The 16,515-nt window shown below is 41.9% G+C and overlaps 1 protein-coding gene across 3 annotated transcripts in view; it reads right to left on the bottom strand.

Annotated features, from left to right (window-relative positions):
* Positions 1–16,515, bottom strand: part of tanc1 (tetratricopeptide repeat, ankyrin repeat and coiled-coil containing 1) — a 132,244-nt gene that overhangs the window by 63,913 nt on the left and 51,816 nt on the right. For all 3 annotated transcript variants that reach the window (XM_004917689.4, XM_004917690.4, XM_012971011.3), the window contains one exon: positions 3,940–4,128. In XM_004917689.4, coding sequence (XP_004917746.1) covers positions 3,940–4,128 — 189 coding nt within the window. The remainder of the gene's footprint in view (positions 1–3,939; positions 4,129–16,515) is intronic.

The following is a 16,515-nucleotide window of genomic DNA, read 5'->3' on the forward strand; positions in this document are numbered from 1 at the left end:
ACTGATCAAGCTGAATACATGAAGCTGCCCTCACTCAGTAGTACAAATGGGTTACCTGGCATCGAAACAATGCCTCTCCTCATATATTTCTATAACGTAAATTAAAAAGGCAAAGGTAATTATTCTTTGTAAATAGCAGTGGGGGAATGCCAGAAGGCTAGACTTCACTGAGCCTGGGGATCCATTAGAATCAGTGCTGTCCAGATTTATAGCAGCAGTTGGCCAATAATCCCCTACACAAGATGTTATTAGATGATGTCACACAATAGAAGTCAATGAAGCCTTTGGGCAGTGGAAGGGCCCTAAGAATCTTCTAACATATACAGCACATGGGCTTCTTGTTGGACAACTCAGAACTGGATTAGAGAACTGTCTGAAAGGTCCAAACTATTAGACCATTTATCTAGAAAAGAACACAATCATAAAATGTTAGTATCATACATACTGATTAAAGCTATAGGGGATGGTTGGGGGCCACAAAAACCCTTTTGAATGTCGAGATAGCCTGGCCTTACATATTCAGTCAAGCAAACAGATCTCACCCGAGCCAGCTAGCTCGAAATTATTACTGAAAACAGACTTCTAGTTCCAAAACAAACAAAGACTGTACATCATACATCCCTTCCCAGGCCGACTGGCTCAGTAAATCTACAGTATGTCAAAGTCCGTTCAGAAACTGATAAGAAACAAGATAGGAGGCTATTTGTGCTTTGGGTTCCCTTACTGTTATTGGATTAACTACAATGGTAGACAGTACATGAGCATGGCTGCTCTATGCGTTTACGACAGTCAAAGGGCCAGAAAATCGCACTGGTTTATTAAACCATAGCAACCAATCAGAAATGTACTTTCATTATTTCCTTTGAAGTTCTGTTTTGGAGAGGACGACAGCCCATAAATTTGTCATACAATGAACAGGCATTGAGAGAATAATGAGAGCAATCAGTGGTTTGGTAACGATCTACTCTCAAGTATATACAGTGTGAGCAACAAAAAGCTTTATATGTTACTATAGTAACCAAGGGGGCTTTAAACAAAAGTGCCACACCCCCCCTACCAACACATACCATCCTTCAGCAGAAATGGACTCTGGACTATAAACACACAGGCATGCAAGTCTGGTTTGCTTTCTTTATAGCTACAGAGAGATGGGGAAATTGCTTTAAGTCAATTCAGCTGAAGAAATGCTAGTTTCTTTGTATTAAATGTGTTTTACTATTAGCTGGCATCCTAAATTCAATTCCAGTCGGGGCACTATCAGCAGGGTATTTGAAATTTCTCCCCATGTCTCTGTGGTTTTCTTACAGGTACCCTAGATACCACTCCCACACTCCAAAAACTTCCAGGAAGGTTATTGGTTCCTAATAAAATTGACTCTAGTGTGTGAAAGTAATAGGGTCCCTAGATTGTAAGCTCCACTGGTGCAAGGACTGCTGTAAATGATATATAATCTCTATAATGAGCTGCAGATTAGTGATGCGTGGGACAAATATCTCTCAAGATACATCTGACCGTTAAGCTGGCCATACATGCACCAATATTATATTGGTTATTGGTTGGTTATAGTATCGCAAATGCCTTGGATATCGGCCATCTCGTTAATTGGGCAGGAAAAGAGATTTTGATTGGGTGCCGCATCAAGGCAATCGGCTGCCTTAAACCAGCCTAGTCTCAGGCTAACCCGTGCATCACTACTGCCAAAATAGTCACCTCTATATTAAAAAAGGATAATAACAATGTTAAATTGGTTGTTCACCTTTAAATTAACTTTTAGGTGGTGTAGAGAGCGTTATTATGAGACAGTTTGCAATTGCTTTCCTTTTTGATTATTTGCAATTTTTAAATTATTTAGCGTTTTGTTCAGCAGCTTTCCAGTTTGGAATTTTGGCAGCTATCTGGTTGCTAGGGTCCAATTTAATCTATCAACCAGGCAGTGGTTTGAAAAAGAGAGACTGGAATATGAATAAAGGAGGACCTAAATAGGAAGAAAAGTAATAAAAAGTAATAATGACAATAAAATTGTAGCCTTACAAAGCAATAGATTTTTGTCTGCTGGGGTCAGTGACCCCCATTTGAAAGTTGGAAAGAGTCAGAAGAGGAAGGCAAATAATTTAAAAACTATTAAAAAAAAACAAAAAAAACATCAAAAAAGACCAATACAAAAGCTGCCAAGAATAGGCAATTCTTTAAGATACGGAAAGTAAACCTAAATGTGAACTGCCCCTTTAAAACCACAAGCCGAAAGCAATTCAAGGGGCAAGTATAAATGAACATTGGTCTCATACTGCCAAATACTCTCTGGGAAACGCCTCAGCTCCATAAACAAAAACAAGTCAGGAATGTAGATCTAAGAGAAGTTATATGTCACGGTGCACCACTAACGAACGCTTTGTAAGGCATCCCGGAGCCATTCTTTTCTTCCTCGGGATTAAAGAATTACAGCAGAAACTGGGTGGGAGATAATTATAGCTTCGCCTTCATGGTCATTCTCTTGCTACACAATGGGGAAAAGGGCAGTGTCATGCTGATCTCTGGGTCATTATTAAATGCTCTGCGGGGCAAGTAAAAGGGTTACGCTCAAGTGCATTAATAATACGTAAGGGACATTATAGTCTGATGAATGGGTTGCAGCTCCATATTCATGCCATTAGGAACATACGATATCTCCCACAGAACTCAGCGGCACAGAATTATGTAATACAGTATAATATTCCTCCCCGATATTAATTAGCCAAAAACAATAGAGGAGAGCAATGTTTGGACTGGCAGATACAATGCAGTCATGGGGGGAGCTGAAGGCTGTTTAGAGGTCAAGATGGCTGTAACAACTCAGATGGAACTGTATTCCAAGTGTAAATTCTGGATTTACCCTCCCCTGGGGTAGTGGCATACTCAGCGCTGTGTGTGCCATCACCCTAACTTTTTTAGGCAATTTCGGGTGAAATTTGCCCACCTACTGTATTTGTTTTTTTGATTGTTCTGATCATCTTTCTGTAACCAATTAGGAAGTAGAAGGGGTTAGAACCGGCCTGAAGGATCATTAGGTGATAATGTAACGATGTAGGGCATTAGAATATTTACACCACAACTAATGACGTCATCAGCAAAAGAAGACTCTGTTGCTGATCACACATCCAACTTGTCACCCACAGAAGTAGTAATTAAGTCTTTCAAGTTCCCTAATAATACATGCTAAAAATACGGCTCCTTTTGTAACGAGATTACAAGGCGAAGCAGAATGCTTATGTGTGTTTAGCCGCAGAGACCAAAGAAATCAATGGATGTTCATTAGCAGTGTCCAACCTGTGGCCCTGCAGCTAAAGATTCTTGGAGGTTACTATCAAGAACTGGAGAACTCAAATCATATGGATCTTTTTAGGCAAAGATCGGGTCATGATAGGGGCCTGTACAGTCTCATCAGAAGAGGACTGCATGAAAAGCCTGATTTAAACCTGCCCAATAGAAATCCTGTCTATTCCTGGTCAGATTTCGCTCAGGCAGACCATGGACTGTATGGACTGCATCCCTGACCGATACCTGCCCCCTGTGTGGCCTGCTTTACACATCCTTGCCAGAAGTAACATGGGCAAAGCCAAACACATCTGTACAGTTGAGACTGGAGGACACTCCATCAATGGTCAACCAACGAGATATATGTTTGGGGGCCTAACTCATGGACCAACGTTCTATGTTTGAGAATGCCTGGCACTAAAACAAATGAAACAGTACTCTATTGACAATACCATCCTACTGAAAAGACACAATATACAAACTACATAGAAAATGTTCACAAACCTAACATTTATTCTTCAAATATTTATTTTAACCAATAATGAGGATTTTGCCAATTTTGCCAATTTTCTTTTACTGTACATGATGGGTGTAACATATTGGCAATACAAGCTCTCTCTTTCTCTAGGTGAAAGAAACAACAATTACCTGGCGATTTCTTTTGTGCCCGCTGTTGCATGGAGTATGCCTGACGCGGCAAAAGTGGTGATGATGGCAATGACACAGAGACTCCTTTAGCAAATCCCATATGGTAAGGATCGTCCTGGATGCCTGAACTGCCAACTGGAAACTCCACATTGTGACCGGTGAATAAAATATTCTGAGCAAGTTCTTCACCTAGTACAGAACAGAGCAAAATGATACATAAGTTTCAGAATTTGCTATTTCATCTTTATAGAAAAACGTTCATATTTTTTGTTTTAAAATTACATTTATAAATCAAACCATAAAATATTTTTTTTTCTAGTTGCTATGGCCCTGGGAGTCTTTCACTGGATATGGCAAGCAGCGTAAAGATCCTTCTTGGTCACATGTCTGCTCTAGGCCAATTATGGAACACCATCTGTTGCCAGAATTGGAGAACCAAAAGTTACCTATTGTCATCTTAGATTGTAAATTCAGAGGAGCAGCATTAATTTTACCACCGTATCAGTTCTCGGTGCTGTCCAGATGGAGGCCCATGGGCTGGAGGTAAACCTTCAAGAGATTTTTATGGCTCAAGAGCTACACTGACCTCTTTGAAACACATCACACTTTTATAAATAAGGATATTGCAGGTTACAGAGGCTACAGGCAGAGGTATGCAGATCAGAAAGCTATGAGTTAGGTATTATAATGAATCATGTACCAGTGACTTCTAATATCCTTAAATAATAAGGATATTAGCAGTCATTGGGGAGTTTTGTGGCCCCCTGCTGTAAATTATAAGGATATTAGAAGTCACAAGGCTGCAGGCCGAGTTATACAGGGTACTCGTCTTATTACCTATGTATTAAAATGGACAATGTATCAATGTACTGTACTTCTGCAAATTAATGATAAGAATATTAGAAGACTATAAGTTATAAAGGTAATGTATGTCTACATTATTTTTATAAATAAGGGGTGGATTATTCCTTATACTAGACATAGTAAAATGAGTCCTGTAACACAATTGATATCAATAACCAATGACCCCTCTTAGCACCATTTATAATACATTTTACAGGTTATTTGTGCATTACACAGTTCCTGTGTGCAGAGAAAAAGCGATGTAATTAGAGTTTCACTGGCACTTTTCGTTAAAATTTAAACACTTATCTTGTTTGGACAATGCTGTCTGTTCTAGAACCGATTGTTATTACAAGTACACAAGTGCCATAAGCGGTGACATTGTTACCCAGTCGGTAAGGTCGAAAGAAGAAATCAGTCCTTACGCCCAGTGAAACAGGAAACCCCGCAGAGAACAAAAATCCAAACATGCTCTATTTATAGGTGTTTAGCTCAATATGATGGCTAGTACATCAATCTGCCTTCCTTTTATAGCGTACGGCTGGTTTCACTCAAAAACCAAGATGTCAAACAGTACAGCTGACAACTGTGATCTACAAATCCCTGCATCTATTCTAGAGGATACAATGAACGCCAGTGCCCAACCCACTGAATCACCCAGGTCCATATGTAAGTGGCACCAAGTGGCTTTTCATACCTAAGAAATGATAACCACCTTCCCTGTAATCCTGGCATTCACAAACTTTTACTGGGGGCTTTTCCTGGTATCCCAGTGGGCCAGCCTGACCCTGGGTGCACGGCAGGTGTTACATACAGGGCTTCTTTGGGTGCATCTCAATGACTGGCGTGAGAGGGGAAACCTATATGCCTTCTCCTGAACGCCCCTAATGAATACATTGCTGTCAAGTGCAGGCAGAGCTGTGGGGGTGCAGGTCTATAAATGCAGAAAACTGCTGGAATTTTTCAAGATGCAAAGTGCAAAAATACATTAATAAAGTAATAGTTACCGTCACCATCTTGCCTTAATATACCTACAAATACTATGCAAACTACAAATCTAAGGATTATTATACTAGAGAAAGCTTTGTCATACACAATGAGAGCATATCAAAGATATTCTTCAAAAACATGAAAAAAAACCCATATTATTATCCCCATTTTATTATCCACCCCCAAACAATCTTGAAAACTATTTAAGGGATGAGAGAAGCACTTGGCACGCGTGTATATTATGCATTTTGCAGATTAAATAAGGGAAGTTCCCGTCTCCGCAGACTATTAGTTTGGGTTCATTTTCCCATACTGCGGACTAGTAAAGAGAGACGTTGCCTTCCCCAAAGTCCAGTAAAACACGGCTGTAACCCAAGATTTGTGGTGCTTAAATGCAAAAAATGGATGAGATCTGAGAGGAGAAAACAGAAAGGGATTCCAAATATTTATTACACAGAATCTACACAAATGCAGAAAAATACAATATTTCAGCCGGAGCTTAGTAATGTTGCTGAAAGATTTACTGGGGCTGCCCGAAGTAACGTGAAAACTGAAACCCCCATAATAGGGAGATTGCCTTTCCGTGTGCTGTTTGGTTTGGCCGCTCCTTTGGGCGTGTGGGGAGACATTAGTACGACGGAGCTGCGGCCCCCACTTCCTGAATTTGGTGCAAGTTAATGAAAATTTGTGCAACTGGTATTTACGGAGGAACAAGTTATTAAGTGCTGGGAATCATGGACACAGTCTCACACGCAGGCCGGTGTGGCTTCCCGTTCCCAACTGGGATAAATATTATTTTCGGAGCAAATCACACCATATTACGTATTTACGTATTATCTAACATAAATTAAGAACTCCATTGGCCCACTGAGGGCAACAGTAACTCAGATACTAGTATTTAGGGATATTGGTATTCACTGTGAATCTATTCAACCCAAGGGTGCCCCACACACAGGATGATAATTGGTGCTGATTTGATCATTCTTCTTTGAATCAGCGGCTTATTGGCCAGTGCAAGGGGCTATAAGATGCCATAGACAGTCACTATTTATTGGGCTGGTGGAAGCTGTTTTGTGCAACTGAAATGTCAAGGCCTATTTTGAATCCCAGTCCCGACCTAAAGTTGGGCCTCTCTTTGCAGCTAGAACATATTTGCTAGATGGGTGACCAAGCAATGCAAGGACTACATAAATCAGGGATGTCCAAGGATGGCCTCTAGCTGTTGCATTTCCATCAACAGCCTCCAGATGAGAGTTACAGTTTAGCAATAGGTAGCTGAGTTATAAGATACTCCCTCTACATTTGGCCAAAACCCCCTATGGCAAAAAAAAAAAAACTACAAATGGAAAGCAATCAAATAGAGAATGAAAATATTAAAATATTTATGCATTTCTAAATAGTGTATTTAGATGATAGGTGTTTGTGTTCTTATGTATATACACAATCAATTTTGCCTTGTTTTACCACAAATTCCACTGCCTTTTCGAATAGCAGCTGAAGCGCAGAGACAAATACCATATTTAAATGCCACGTTATGGCACACGAGGGCCACTTGTTCTAATAGCTGATGGCACTTTCATTCTCGTACAATGAATTCCGCCTTTCACTGGTCCATAGAATCCCTCTGTGCTGTGGGTGGCAGGGTGAATGGCCTGGCATCCAGATATGAAAGTGCCCCATTCATGCAGCCCCTAGAAACATGGGGGTGGGTGCTGATCTCAAGACGGTAACTTATGTCTCACAAGCGGAAATCCTTCTCTCTGCTGTTGGGTTTAATGAGATTTCTGAAATGTCAGTTTTATTTGGGTTATTCATACTTATTTATACAAGCAGGAACTGCCCTATAGGTTGCTTAAATATTAACCTTTTGATTGCCAGCCAGAGCAGTGAACTGCCAGGGAAAAGCAGCCTCCTGACCCCTTTGCAATGTGCCTTTACGGTTTGGAATAATCCCCATGTAGCTAAGTTAGATATTATTCCCATACCTACTGTATGTATCTTATGCAAAGCTTCTTTCATTTCCCATATTTGCTCACACACTCAGCACTGTCTCCATGAGCGACTACCTCCCAAATTCCGCTGGCGCCGCTCCATCCCCTGTGATGTTCCATGTCCCTTTCCCTAGCGCTATCAGTGTCACATTCTATATCCGTTTCTCTATCTCCGGCATGTTATCTTCCCTCCGTTCCACAGCTCAAACAGGAAAGATTGCCTGGGGTGCAGCAGGCCTGGCAAATATCTGCAGCAACTGTGTCAATATTGTCCCTCTGCATTCAGGTACAATGGCATCCCATCTCTAGGCGGTGCAAACATTCACAGGAATTGTGTGCTTTCCATCATTGCAATGACAACTACCCGTTAGTTTCTCTTTAATTCCCTTGCAAAACTAATATGTGTGTTTTGTGTCATTCCAGTCCCTACACGGCGCTAGGCTACAGATCTTTTGTTATTCTGGGGGTGCGAAGGGGCCAGGTAGAAAAGGATTCCCAGTTAATAGCCCTTGGGTAGTTACAATTCCCAGCATGCCTCAAATGGCCTTCAACAACAACTGAAAGGCCACGGGATAAGCAAAAATGATTTAGAACTAGGGCAGCCATTATTTCCTACTATAACTACCATTACTATACCCCTTCCACCGACGAGTACTATGTATAGAGCCTAGAGTAGCCTAGTGTGTTTGAGCCCTGGCAGTATCAGCTTGGGGTGTCCAGGGTCCATTGGGCCCCCTTCTGCCCTACCACATATTTTCCTCCTAAAAAACTCCTGAGAACTTTCAGGCATTTCAAAATGTTCAAGGGACACATGCAGATCCCTGGGCAAACAGTGGTCCTGGGTCAGCAGGGCCCACCGGGTTTTTCAGCGGTGTCCAATGGCCTGGTCTGATCCTGAACCCTGAATACAGCTCACATAACCCCTAACCCAGGTAACCCCTATCGGTGATGTGCAGGCTGGCCCAAAACCTGTGGGACCCACAGATTTACTAGCGGGTTGGGAGGGATCAGGCCGACCTTGGCACATAATGGGGTTGGGGCAGATTGGGGTTGAGCTCTCCTTTTCACCCTCCCTTCCCATGACCTTACTGTGCCCAGCTTCTACCTCCAGAAGCCCCTATTTATAGGCGTGGGCCTGCCCTTCCACATTTGAGACGTCAGATATGGGGCGGCCGTGGGTTTATAAACAGAGCTAGCAGGTTGGGACAAGGTAGGTTAGGGTCACTAACCCCTATATCCTACCCCTGTGCAAGTGACTTTGGTTTTTCAGCCAATCAGATTGCACAGAAACTAGCATATTCTTTACAGTTTAACTAACGATAATGAGGTCCAAGCCAAATTTAATCAAGGGCTGAGAAGCCAGTTTGTTTACTGTTCCCAAAAAACTGCGAATGCTATTTACTTTCTATTATTCAACACCCCCGAGGGGTGAGTGCCTTGGCAGCATAGTGTAAAATAACTTTCTTATTACATAAATGAGTGCCATGATTTATATGGCATAAAATTGTCCCAAATTTATATTTTTTTGTTGTGTATATAAATAAACATGTATTCAGATCTTGGCAGAAGCTTACATTTGTCTGTGGCTGCCAACGGATTCTGCCTTTGGGGTTTTGAAGAGAGACATGACTTCAAAATCATTAGCATGAGAAGTTTCCATTGAGATTAGTGAAAACAGAAAGCAGTCATTAAAGGAGAAATAGAATTGCTAGCACATTGTGTTTTGGGGTTCTGTACCAGCCCAAGGCAACCACGGGCATTTAGCAGGGAAGATCTGTGCCTATGATGCTCTCCATGTTTGGTGCTTGCAAGGTAGATCATTCAATAATCCCCCTGCATAATGGACTCCTGCTAACAAAACAGTCACATCAAAGGGTGATGGTAAGGTAGCGAATACTGGCAATAGTACTACCCACCTCGCAAGGAGCAAACATGGAGGGGCTTCAGTTTCAATAATAACAAAAAAAAATATTATTTTGTGACCGAAAAAAAGGCAAAAAGAACATTCAGCACTAGCTCTATTCATTGCATCCATGTTGAACAAGGGGAATACTGCCTCTTTAAAAGCTTAAGAAATAATGGGATATCAGTAAGTTTATAATCAGCCAATTCCTACTTCAAAGGTAAATGCTTAGTAATAAAATATTTGTGCTTTCAGCGGTTTATAAATAGAGCTGACAGTCACAGCTCAGGAATGAGAAACTGAATGGTACATGAGATTTTTCACTCTGGAATTATCTTGCCTGAAGAGTCACCTTTGGACCAGATGCTAAAGCATCATTCTTTCCTTCCTTCCTCTGATCAGGGCTTGGAGATAAACACACTGCCAAGCCAGAAAGCTTACACAATATAAGGGTACACAACGCGGGGTAATTTGTTGCCGGCAGAAAATCTGCACTACTTGTGGGTGGCAAAACAAATGAAATACCCTTGCACAGCCCAACCCTGGACTTGAGTGCTGTTAGAATGGGCACAAAGAGGCATACGTTTACACCCCTTAGTGGACAAATCACACACTAGGTTGGCCAAAACACTGAGACCAAAACAGACCAACACCTCACACTATGTGAGCTGACTCAGTGAGTCCTCAACACACTGAACACTTACAAAATGCTATTTATCGCTTCCCTTGACCGAAGAGATCAAGGCAAGCGGAAGTCAGGGCAGCCATGGGAAAGAGCGCAGCATAGGGGCAGGAAGTATAGAGAATCTGAGCTTTATATCTAGATGAATAAAAGGAAAAGTGGGAGGTTCCTGATGGGGTTAATAAAAGTGTGTCTGCTTTCCTGCTGGAAGATACGGCATGGCAGCCTTTACAGAAAAACAAATGAGAAATTTATCAACCAACATATGTAAAACACTTCTACATACTGTACAGGTTAAATGAAATCTAAACACTAAAAATTAATATGGCAAGAAATTGTTAGGTGTGCCAGTGGCACTGCACATGCTCACTGGGCTCTGAGGAGCTATGGAGAAGCTTAGCTTAGGGGCCGTTACAAATTATCTAGCACAAAATGAGGCTAGCCTGTCATCAGCTGGTGCTACAGGGCTGGTTATTAAATTCTAATGCAAATTGCACTGGTTTCAGAGCTACCATATAATGAGAATCTTATTAAATAATGAATAAGCCTTATATTGTGACATTTATATTCCACTGTATATTGTGAGTGGGTCCCATGTGCTGGGACTTAGCAGAGAAGAAGATGGGGAGCTTTGGGGGCACATATCTTCCCTGCTAAAGGGCTGTGGTTGCCTTGAGCTGGTAAAGAAGCCTAAAACATAATTTACAACATTTCTAGGTGGCTTTCCCCCACCTGCCCAATGCAATGTTACATTCCCACACCAACCAATCAAATGCTCAGCACTCTCCTTGCATTCTATTTCTAAGAGCACATACAAGTGAGAGAAATATAAAACGTACTGGGTACCCACTAATCTCTGCAGGAGGCTTTGATTCCCCTTTTGATCCAGCAATGGCAGGAACACCCAGAGCACAAATAATAAATCAGAACCTTTAACCAGACTACTCCAGCATTACAGGACCTTCTGCGGGAGACCTGGGTGGGCTGTGAGTTCAGAGGAACAGGAACACAGATCAAGGAAATAAGTGTTTGGCCTTTTTATCTACAAAAACTAATTTTCAATATGGAGTCTGGTAACTAAGGGCAAAAACATACCCTTACAGTAAATATCCACCCTGCAGCCTTCTTTAATGGATCCAGGTTTCATACAGCTGTATAGAGGAAATATACTGCGGGTTGTTCAACTCTGCTTTTATAATTATAATATGTACATTTTTTTACAATGGCTTTAATACTGTTGGTTACTTTCCTGTAACAATTTCATCCCTTAGAGCCCATTCACAGAGGACCTTTACTTGTGGCAATAGTCTTTGGATGCAGTGATGCCCCTGCCCAAAATACACTTCTGTTGGCAACAGTAGCAGCTCCAAGAATGGATCTCAAACAGCACAACCCGAGGGGCAACCTACAAACAAAACCAGTCCTACTGTGAGCTCAAACACAATAGCAAGTCTCCTACAAGGAAAGTTGCCCATACATTACCAGTAAAACTTGCTGACTTGGCCCCTCCAGACCGAGTTGGCTACCTTATTGGCCCACCAACAGTCCTGACTGACCAAAATCTGGACAAAATTGGTCAGATATCAATAGGACAGGTTTGGAAATCCTATCGGACAAGGAGCACGTCATTGTGTTGATGAAGTCCTAGTCAGACAGGCCTCACTGTATGACCTGATCGTCATAGATTCCACAAAAGCAAGGGAAGGAACTGCTGACAAAGTAGAACCTACATTTCACCCTTTCACCATTTAACATTACTCTATGGGGAAACGGTTAAAGGGACACTATTTTATTAAAGCATCTCCAGACTTCAGGGTTGCCAACGTCAGATTGAGAATATTTATTATTGTTACTATTGATATTGCTGGTTGTGTATCATGCTTATTAGCAGTTATGCTTTTTAATCTTGCCTGTATTGCTCCTATTAATGTTCTGTTTACCCTAACTCTAAATACATTAGCTTTAGTTGGACTGTAGCCTAATAGAATAGACTCCTTTAAGAATGAGCGCTGTAGATACTACTGTGCATGGAAAAACACGCTGATACACAGAAATGATAAAAAGTTTGATTACATTTTAATCTAAGTACAGCACTAATTGAGCAACTGGCTGAGCAAACAGGATGTTATAGAGCCAGACTGGATCCATCACAACATGGAAATTCCTTTCTTGATTAAACGCGCTGGCCGACCTCCCATGGTTCCCAATAAGAAAGGAGGATATTAAAATAAAAAACATATGGAGCAAAATCCAGCCCTGCAGTCAAAGCTGGTTTGAGCTCAAAGCGAATTTCTTCAGGTAAAACTGGTTTTACAATCAGCTTGCGGTAGGGTTCTCCTCCTACGTGGGGCCGGCTCAGGTCCTGCTCAGGTCTGTATGGGTGCAAGGGAATGGGGCAGCTGCTGAACTGGGTGCACAGCCCTTAGCCAATCAGGCTCCAAGGGTAGCAGATAATTAGGGGTTTGATACAAAACATGGCTCTGATATCAAATGTTTATGCTACTGGCACCTGTAGCGCAGGTGAATTAAAGGGCCACTACACCCTTTAAACATTCTTGATGAATTGTGAAATGCGATTACCTGTCCTGGCATAAATGTATTGCTTTAGGAAAACCTAGGCAGTTGCCTCTAGTCTGGAGAATTAAACTGCCGCCCCACTCAGCTGACCATACACAAAGTGATCTCATTCTTCACCCAGTGGGCATATAGGCCACACCCTCTTTTGACAATGGGATAATAACAAAAGGATTATGGCATTTGTACAGGTATGTACAGTGCAGAAAAAATGTGTAGACCGAGCACATGGGAACATCTTGTCATTAAAAACGTATGTACAGAATGCCTGGGACCAGGGGTTTTCTGGATAAGGGGTCTTTCTGTAATTTAGATCACCATACCTTAGGGCAAAGACACACATCCCAAAAGGGGCGGGGTGTGCCAGGCGTGCCTATAAATACAGAAGCCAGAAGAGGTAGCCAACAGTGCAAGGCTTCGGGGAGGGCAACTGAAAAAGCTCAACCCGAACCCGCCCGCGACCCACAAGTTATGTGCCAAGGACAGCCCGAACCCGCCAGACCCCCGGTGGTTACTCACGACTTTTTAAAAGTCAGTTGCAGCGACTAATTGTAGCGACTTTCCCACAATAGGTCACTGCGATTACTAGCCCGCTCAGATTAGTCGCCGCAAAAGAGAAAGAAAGGTAAAAACTAAGTAAGCTTTATCAGAAAGGTCTATGTAAATACAGCCATAAGCACTCACAGAGTTCTCTGTCAAAAGATTTGTTGTGTCTGTTTTCCTGTGCCAGAGACACGCAGCTCTCTCCTCTCTCCCCTCCCTCAAGAATCTAAGAACTCCCTCCCCCCCTTAGGAATGTGGATCTGAGCCAATCAGCAGGAAGCTGACTCATAGTCTTACTAACTGAGCATGTACACCGGTCTTGGTGCAGGAGTGAGGCATTATGGGAACTTTCTTTACAGAGCTCAGTGTTTTTTCTTCCTGTTTGGCTTCTGATCATCTGAACAGGTGAAATATGGGGAGACTTAAGGGCACTATTGAGAGAACTGAAGGTATGCCTACAGCTTGGGATTAACTCTTTATTAGCCTTTCCTTCTCCTTTAACAAGTCATGGCTACTAATCGATGTGTGTGTCTTTGCCCTTAAGCATAAGTTTTTAATAAACCTAATATGGATTCATGCAGCTTAGTTGGGATCAAATGCAAGATACTGTTTTTATTATTACAAAGAAAATGGAAATAATGTTTTTTACAATTTTAATTATTTGATTAAAATGGAGACTATGAGAGATGGCCTTCCTGTATTTTGGAGCTCTCTGAATAAAGGTTTTCCAGATAATAGATCCAATACCTGTAGCACATAACCCCAAATCCATAATAATGCATTAAATAAGGTAAAGTTCTATTGCTAATAATCCTAATGGCCTGTGTATGTTGTCACTTGCTAAACAGAAAGTATGGGCCCCTGCCAACAGGTAGTGTGAGCTGCCATTATTGCTCAATCAGAAGGGGTTATAAAAGACAAAGACCTGTAATATAACATGTAATATAGAATCAAGAAAAGTTCAAGCATGGTTTTGTGTCCCTTTAAGAGCTGTACTGCAACTTATTCCTCTGTTTAGTCTGATTTAGATATTTAATTCAAAATAGGAGAATTAAACACAAGGTATATCAGCAGGCAGAGTGAGGAAAGCCAGTGAGAAACATATGCTGTGGGCTGTACAACTGTTTTGTATCTGCAGAAGCCCAAAGACGCTGTACTGTTTGCTGGTACGGGGCGCACAGAACTGGGCACCGCTTCACACAACGCTACAGGAACAGCCAGACGTTCTTCATATTAAACAAAGGAAGCTCTGTTATGAGACATTTTTTTTTTTTTAAAAGGACAAAAGTCTTATAGAAAAATAAAAGCAGCAGGGGGAAAAAATCTGAACCCTATTGAAAGATGAACGTTCTTGCACAGTTCCCCATCTGGCAATCCACTCGCACAATATGAACATCAGCGACACGCAATGCAATGCAGATAAAATCTCCTATATGCCTGTGTCTGTGAGAGGAATGTTGGTTTATAATGCTAAATTCAGTTTTACTATGGGATATGGGGGGGGGGGGGGTCACTTATGAAGTGCAGGACGAAGCACAAAGATCTGCTTTTCCCATGAATACAGAGGTGCTTGCATTCAGCTGAGGTGTATCCATGAGCTTTGGGTTAGGGGTGATACATGGGTGTCCCTGCAAGGCTGCCTAGCTTGCACTTCATTGTACAGGTATAGAATATATTATCCGGCATTAGGGTTGCCATCCGGGGGTATTTTACTGGCCTAGCTAGTGGTATTACAAATTTAATAGCAAAGTACTTGCTGGTAAATTTGTAATAACTCTTCATCTGGCCATAGCCTGCTCCCATTCCGCCTCCGATCCATCCCAGGTCGGCCCTTTACCCAGTGCTACTCAATTTGTCTCCTTGACATGCCAGATTGTGTCACAACCCAGCCCCCAGCTGTGTCACGACTCCACCCCCAATGTCATGAACATGTCCCCCCCGACAGACACTGCCCTGCCCCTGCTGGTATTAAAGGAAAAGTCATTATAATAATAAGTATAATTGCTATTAGAAGTAGTGATTGCCAGTCCTTTTCTATTCTCTGTCCTCTCTCTGGCATTTGAAACAATGTAACACAAGGCAGCAGACTGACAGACCTGCCATGCTGGAGGAGACTGATCTTTGAAACATTGTTTAAAAAGTAACACCCAGGAGTTCAGCAAATGCTGACTTTAATAGCAATTACATTTGCAACTAACTTTAAAGCATTAAAATAAATAAATTCACATTATGTTTTCCTTATTAGGCAAAAAATTATTTTTGGGGTTGACATGTCCTTTAAAGAAGACAAAAGGTGGCAAACCTATCCAGAATCTAAGTGATCCCATACCTGTATGAATACAGCAAGTGCATTTCCCAACTGTGATTCTTGATACAGAATCAGAGAAATGTAACAAATGCATCACATAACAGTGATATATAGAGGGGTGGTGACACTCGGGGCACTTTGTCACCCAGAGGACAACCCACTCCCCTGCGAGCAATAAAGGGCTCACAATGCCTTGGAGTTTATTCCGATACAGTGCAATCATATCATTAGAGGTATCCTACTGCACTGATGGGTCAAGAAAATCCAATTTTTAAGCAGAGATCATGAGACAGGCAGGGAGGCAAAGGACTCTCGGGAGATAAAAATAGGCCCAATCTCAGCAGGGTATAAAGAGACAAAGCACATTCTCTGCTCTGAGAACCAATTTATCTGTGTTTCATTTCCTGCCAGCTTCGCCAGTATATGGCGGGGCAATTCCAGCACAAGGGGAAGATAAAGTCTGGCTTTATTCTGACAGCGGTGGAAGTTCTCTAATGTCCTATCTATTCACATGGCCAGCATTTTACATTTGCCTGATACATGAAAAAGGCCATGGGGTTAACAAACTAACATTCTGATGATTCAGACCCTGTTGTATAATACGGGCAGTACAGCAGCCCCATGACTTGCTTCTGCTTTGCAATTTCTCCCTTTCTACAGCAAAAGGTGGCCATAAATGTTAAGATCGGCACGTTTGGCGAAGTCGCTAAATGAGTAGATCTTCTCCCGATATACCCACCTA

Source organism: Xenopus tropicalis, chromosome 9, assembly GCF_000004195.4.
Source record: "Xenopus tropicalis strain Nigerian chromosome 9, UCB_Xtro_10.0, whole genome shotgun sequence".
Taxonomy (NCBI): Eukaryota; Metazoa; Chordata; class Amphibia; order Anura; family Pipidae; genus Xenopus; species Xenopus tropicalis.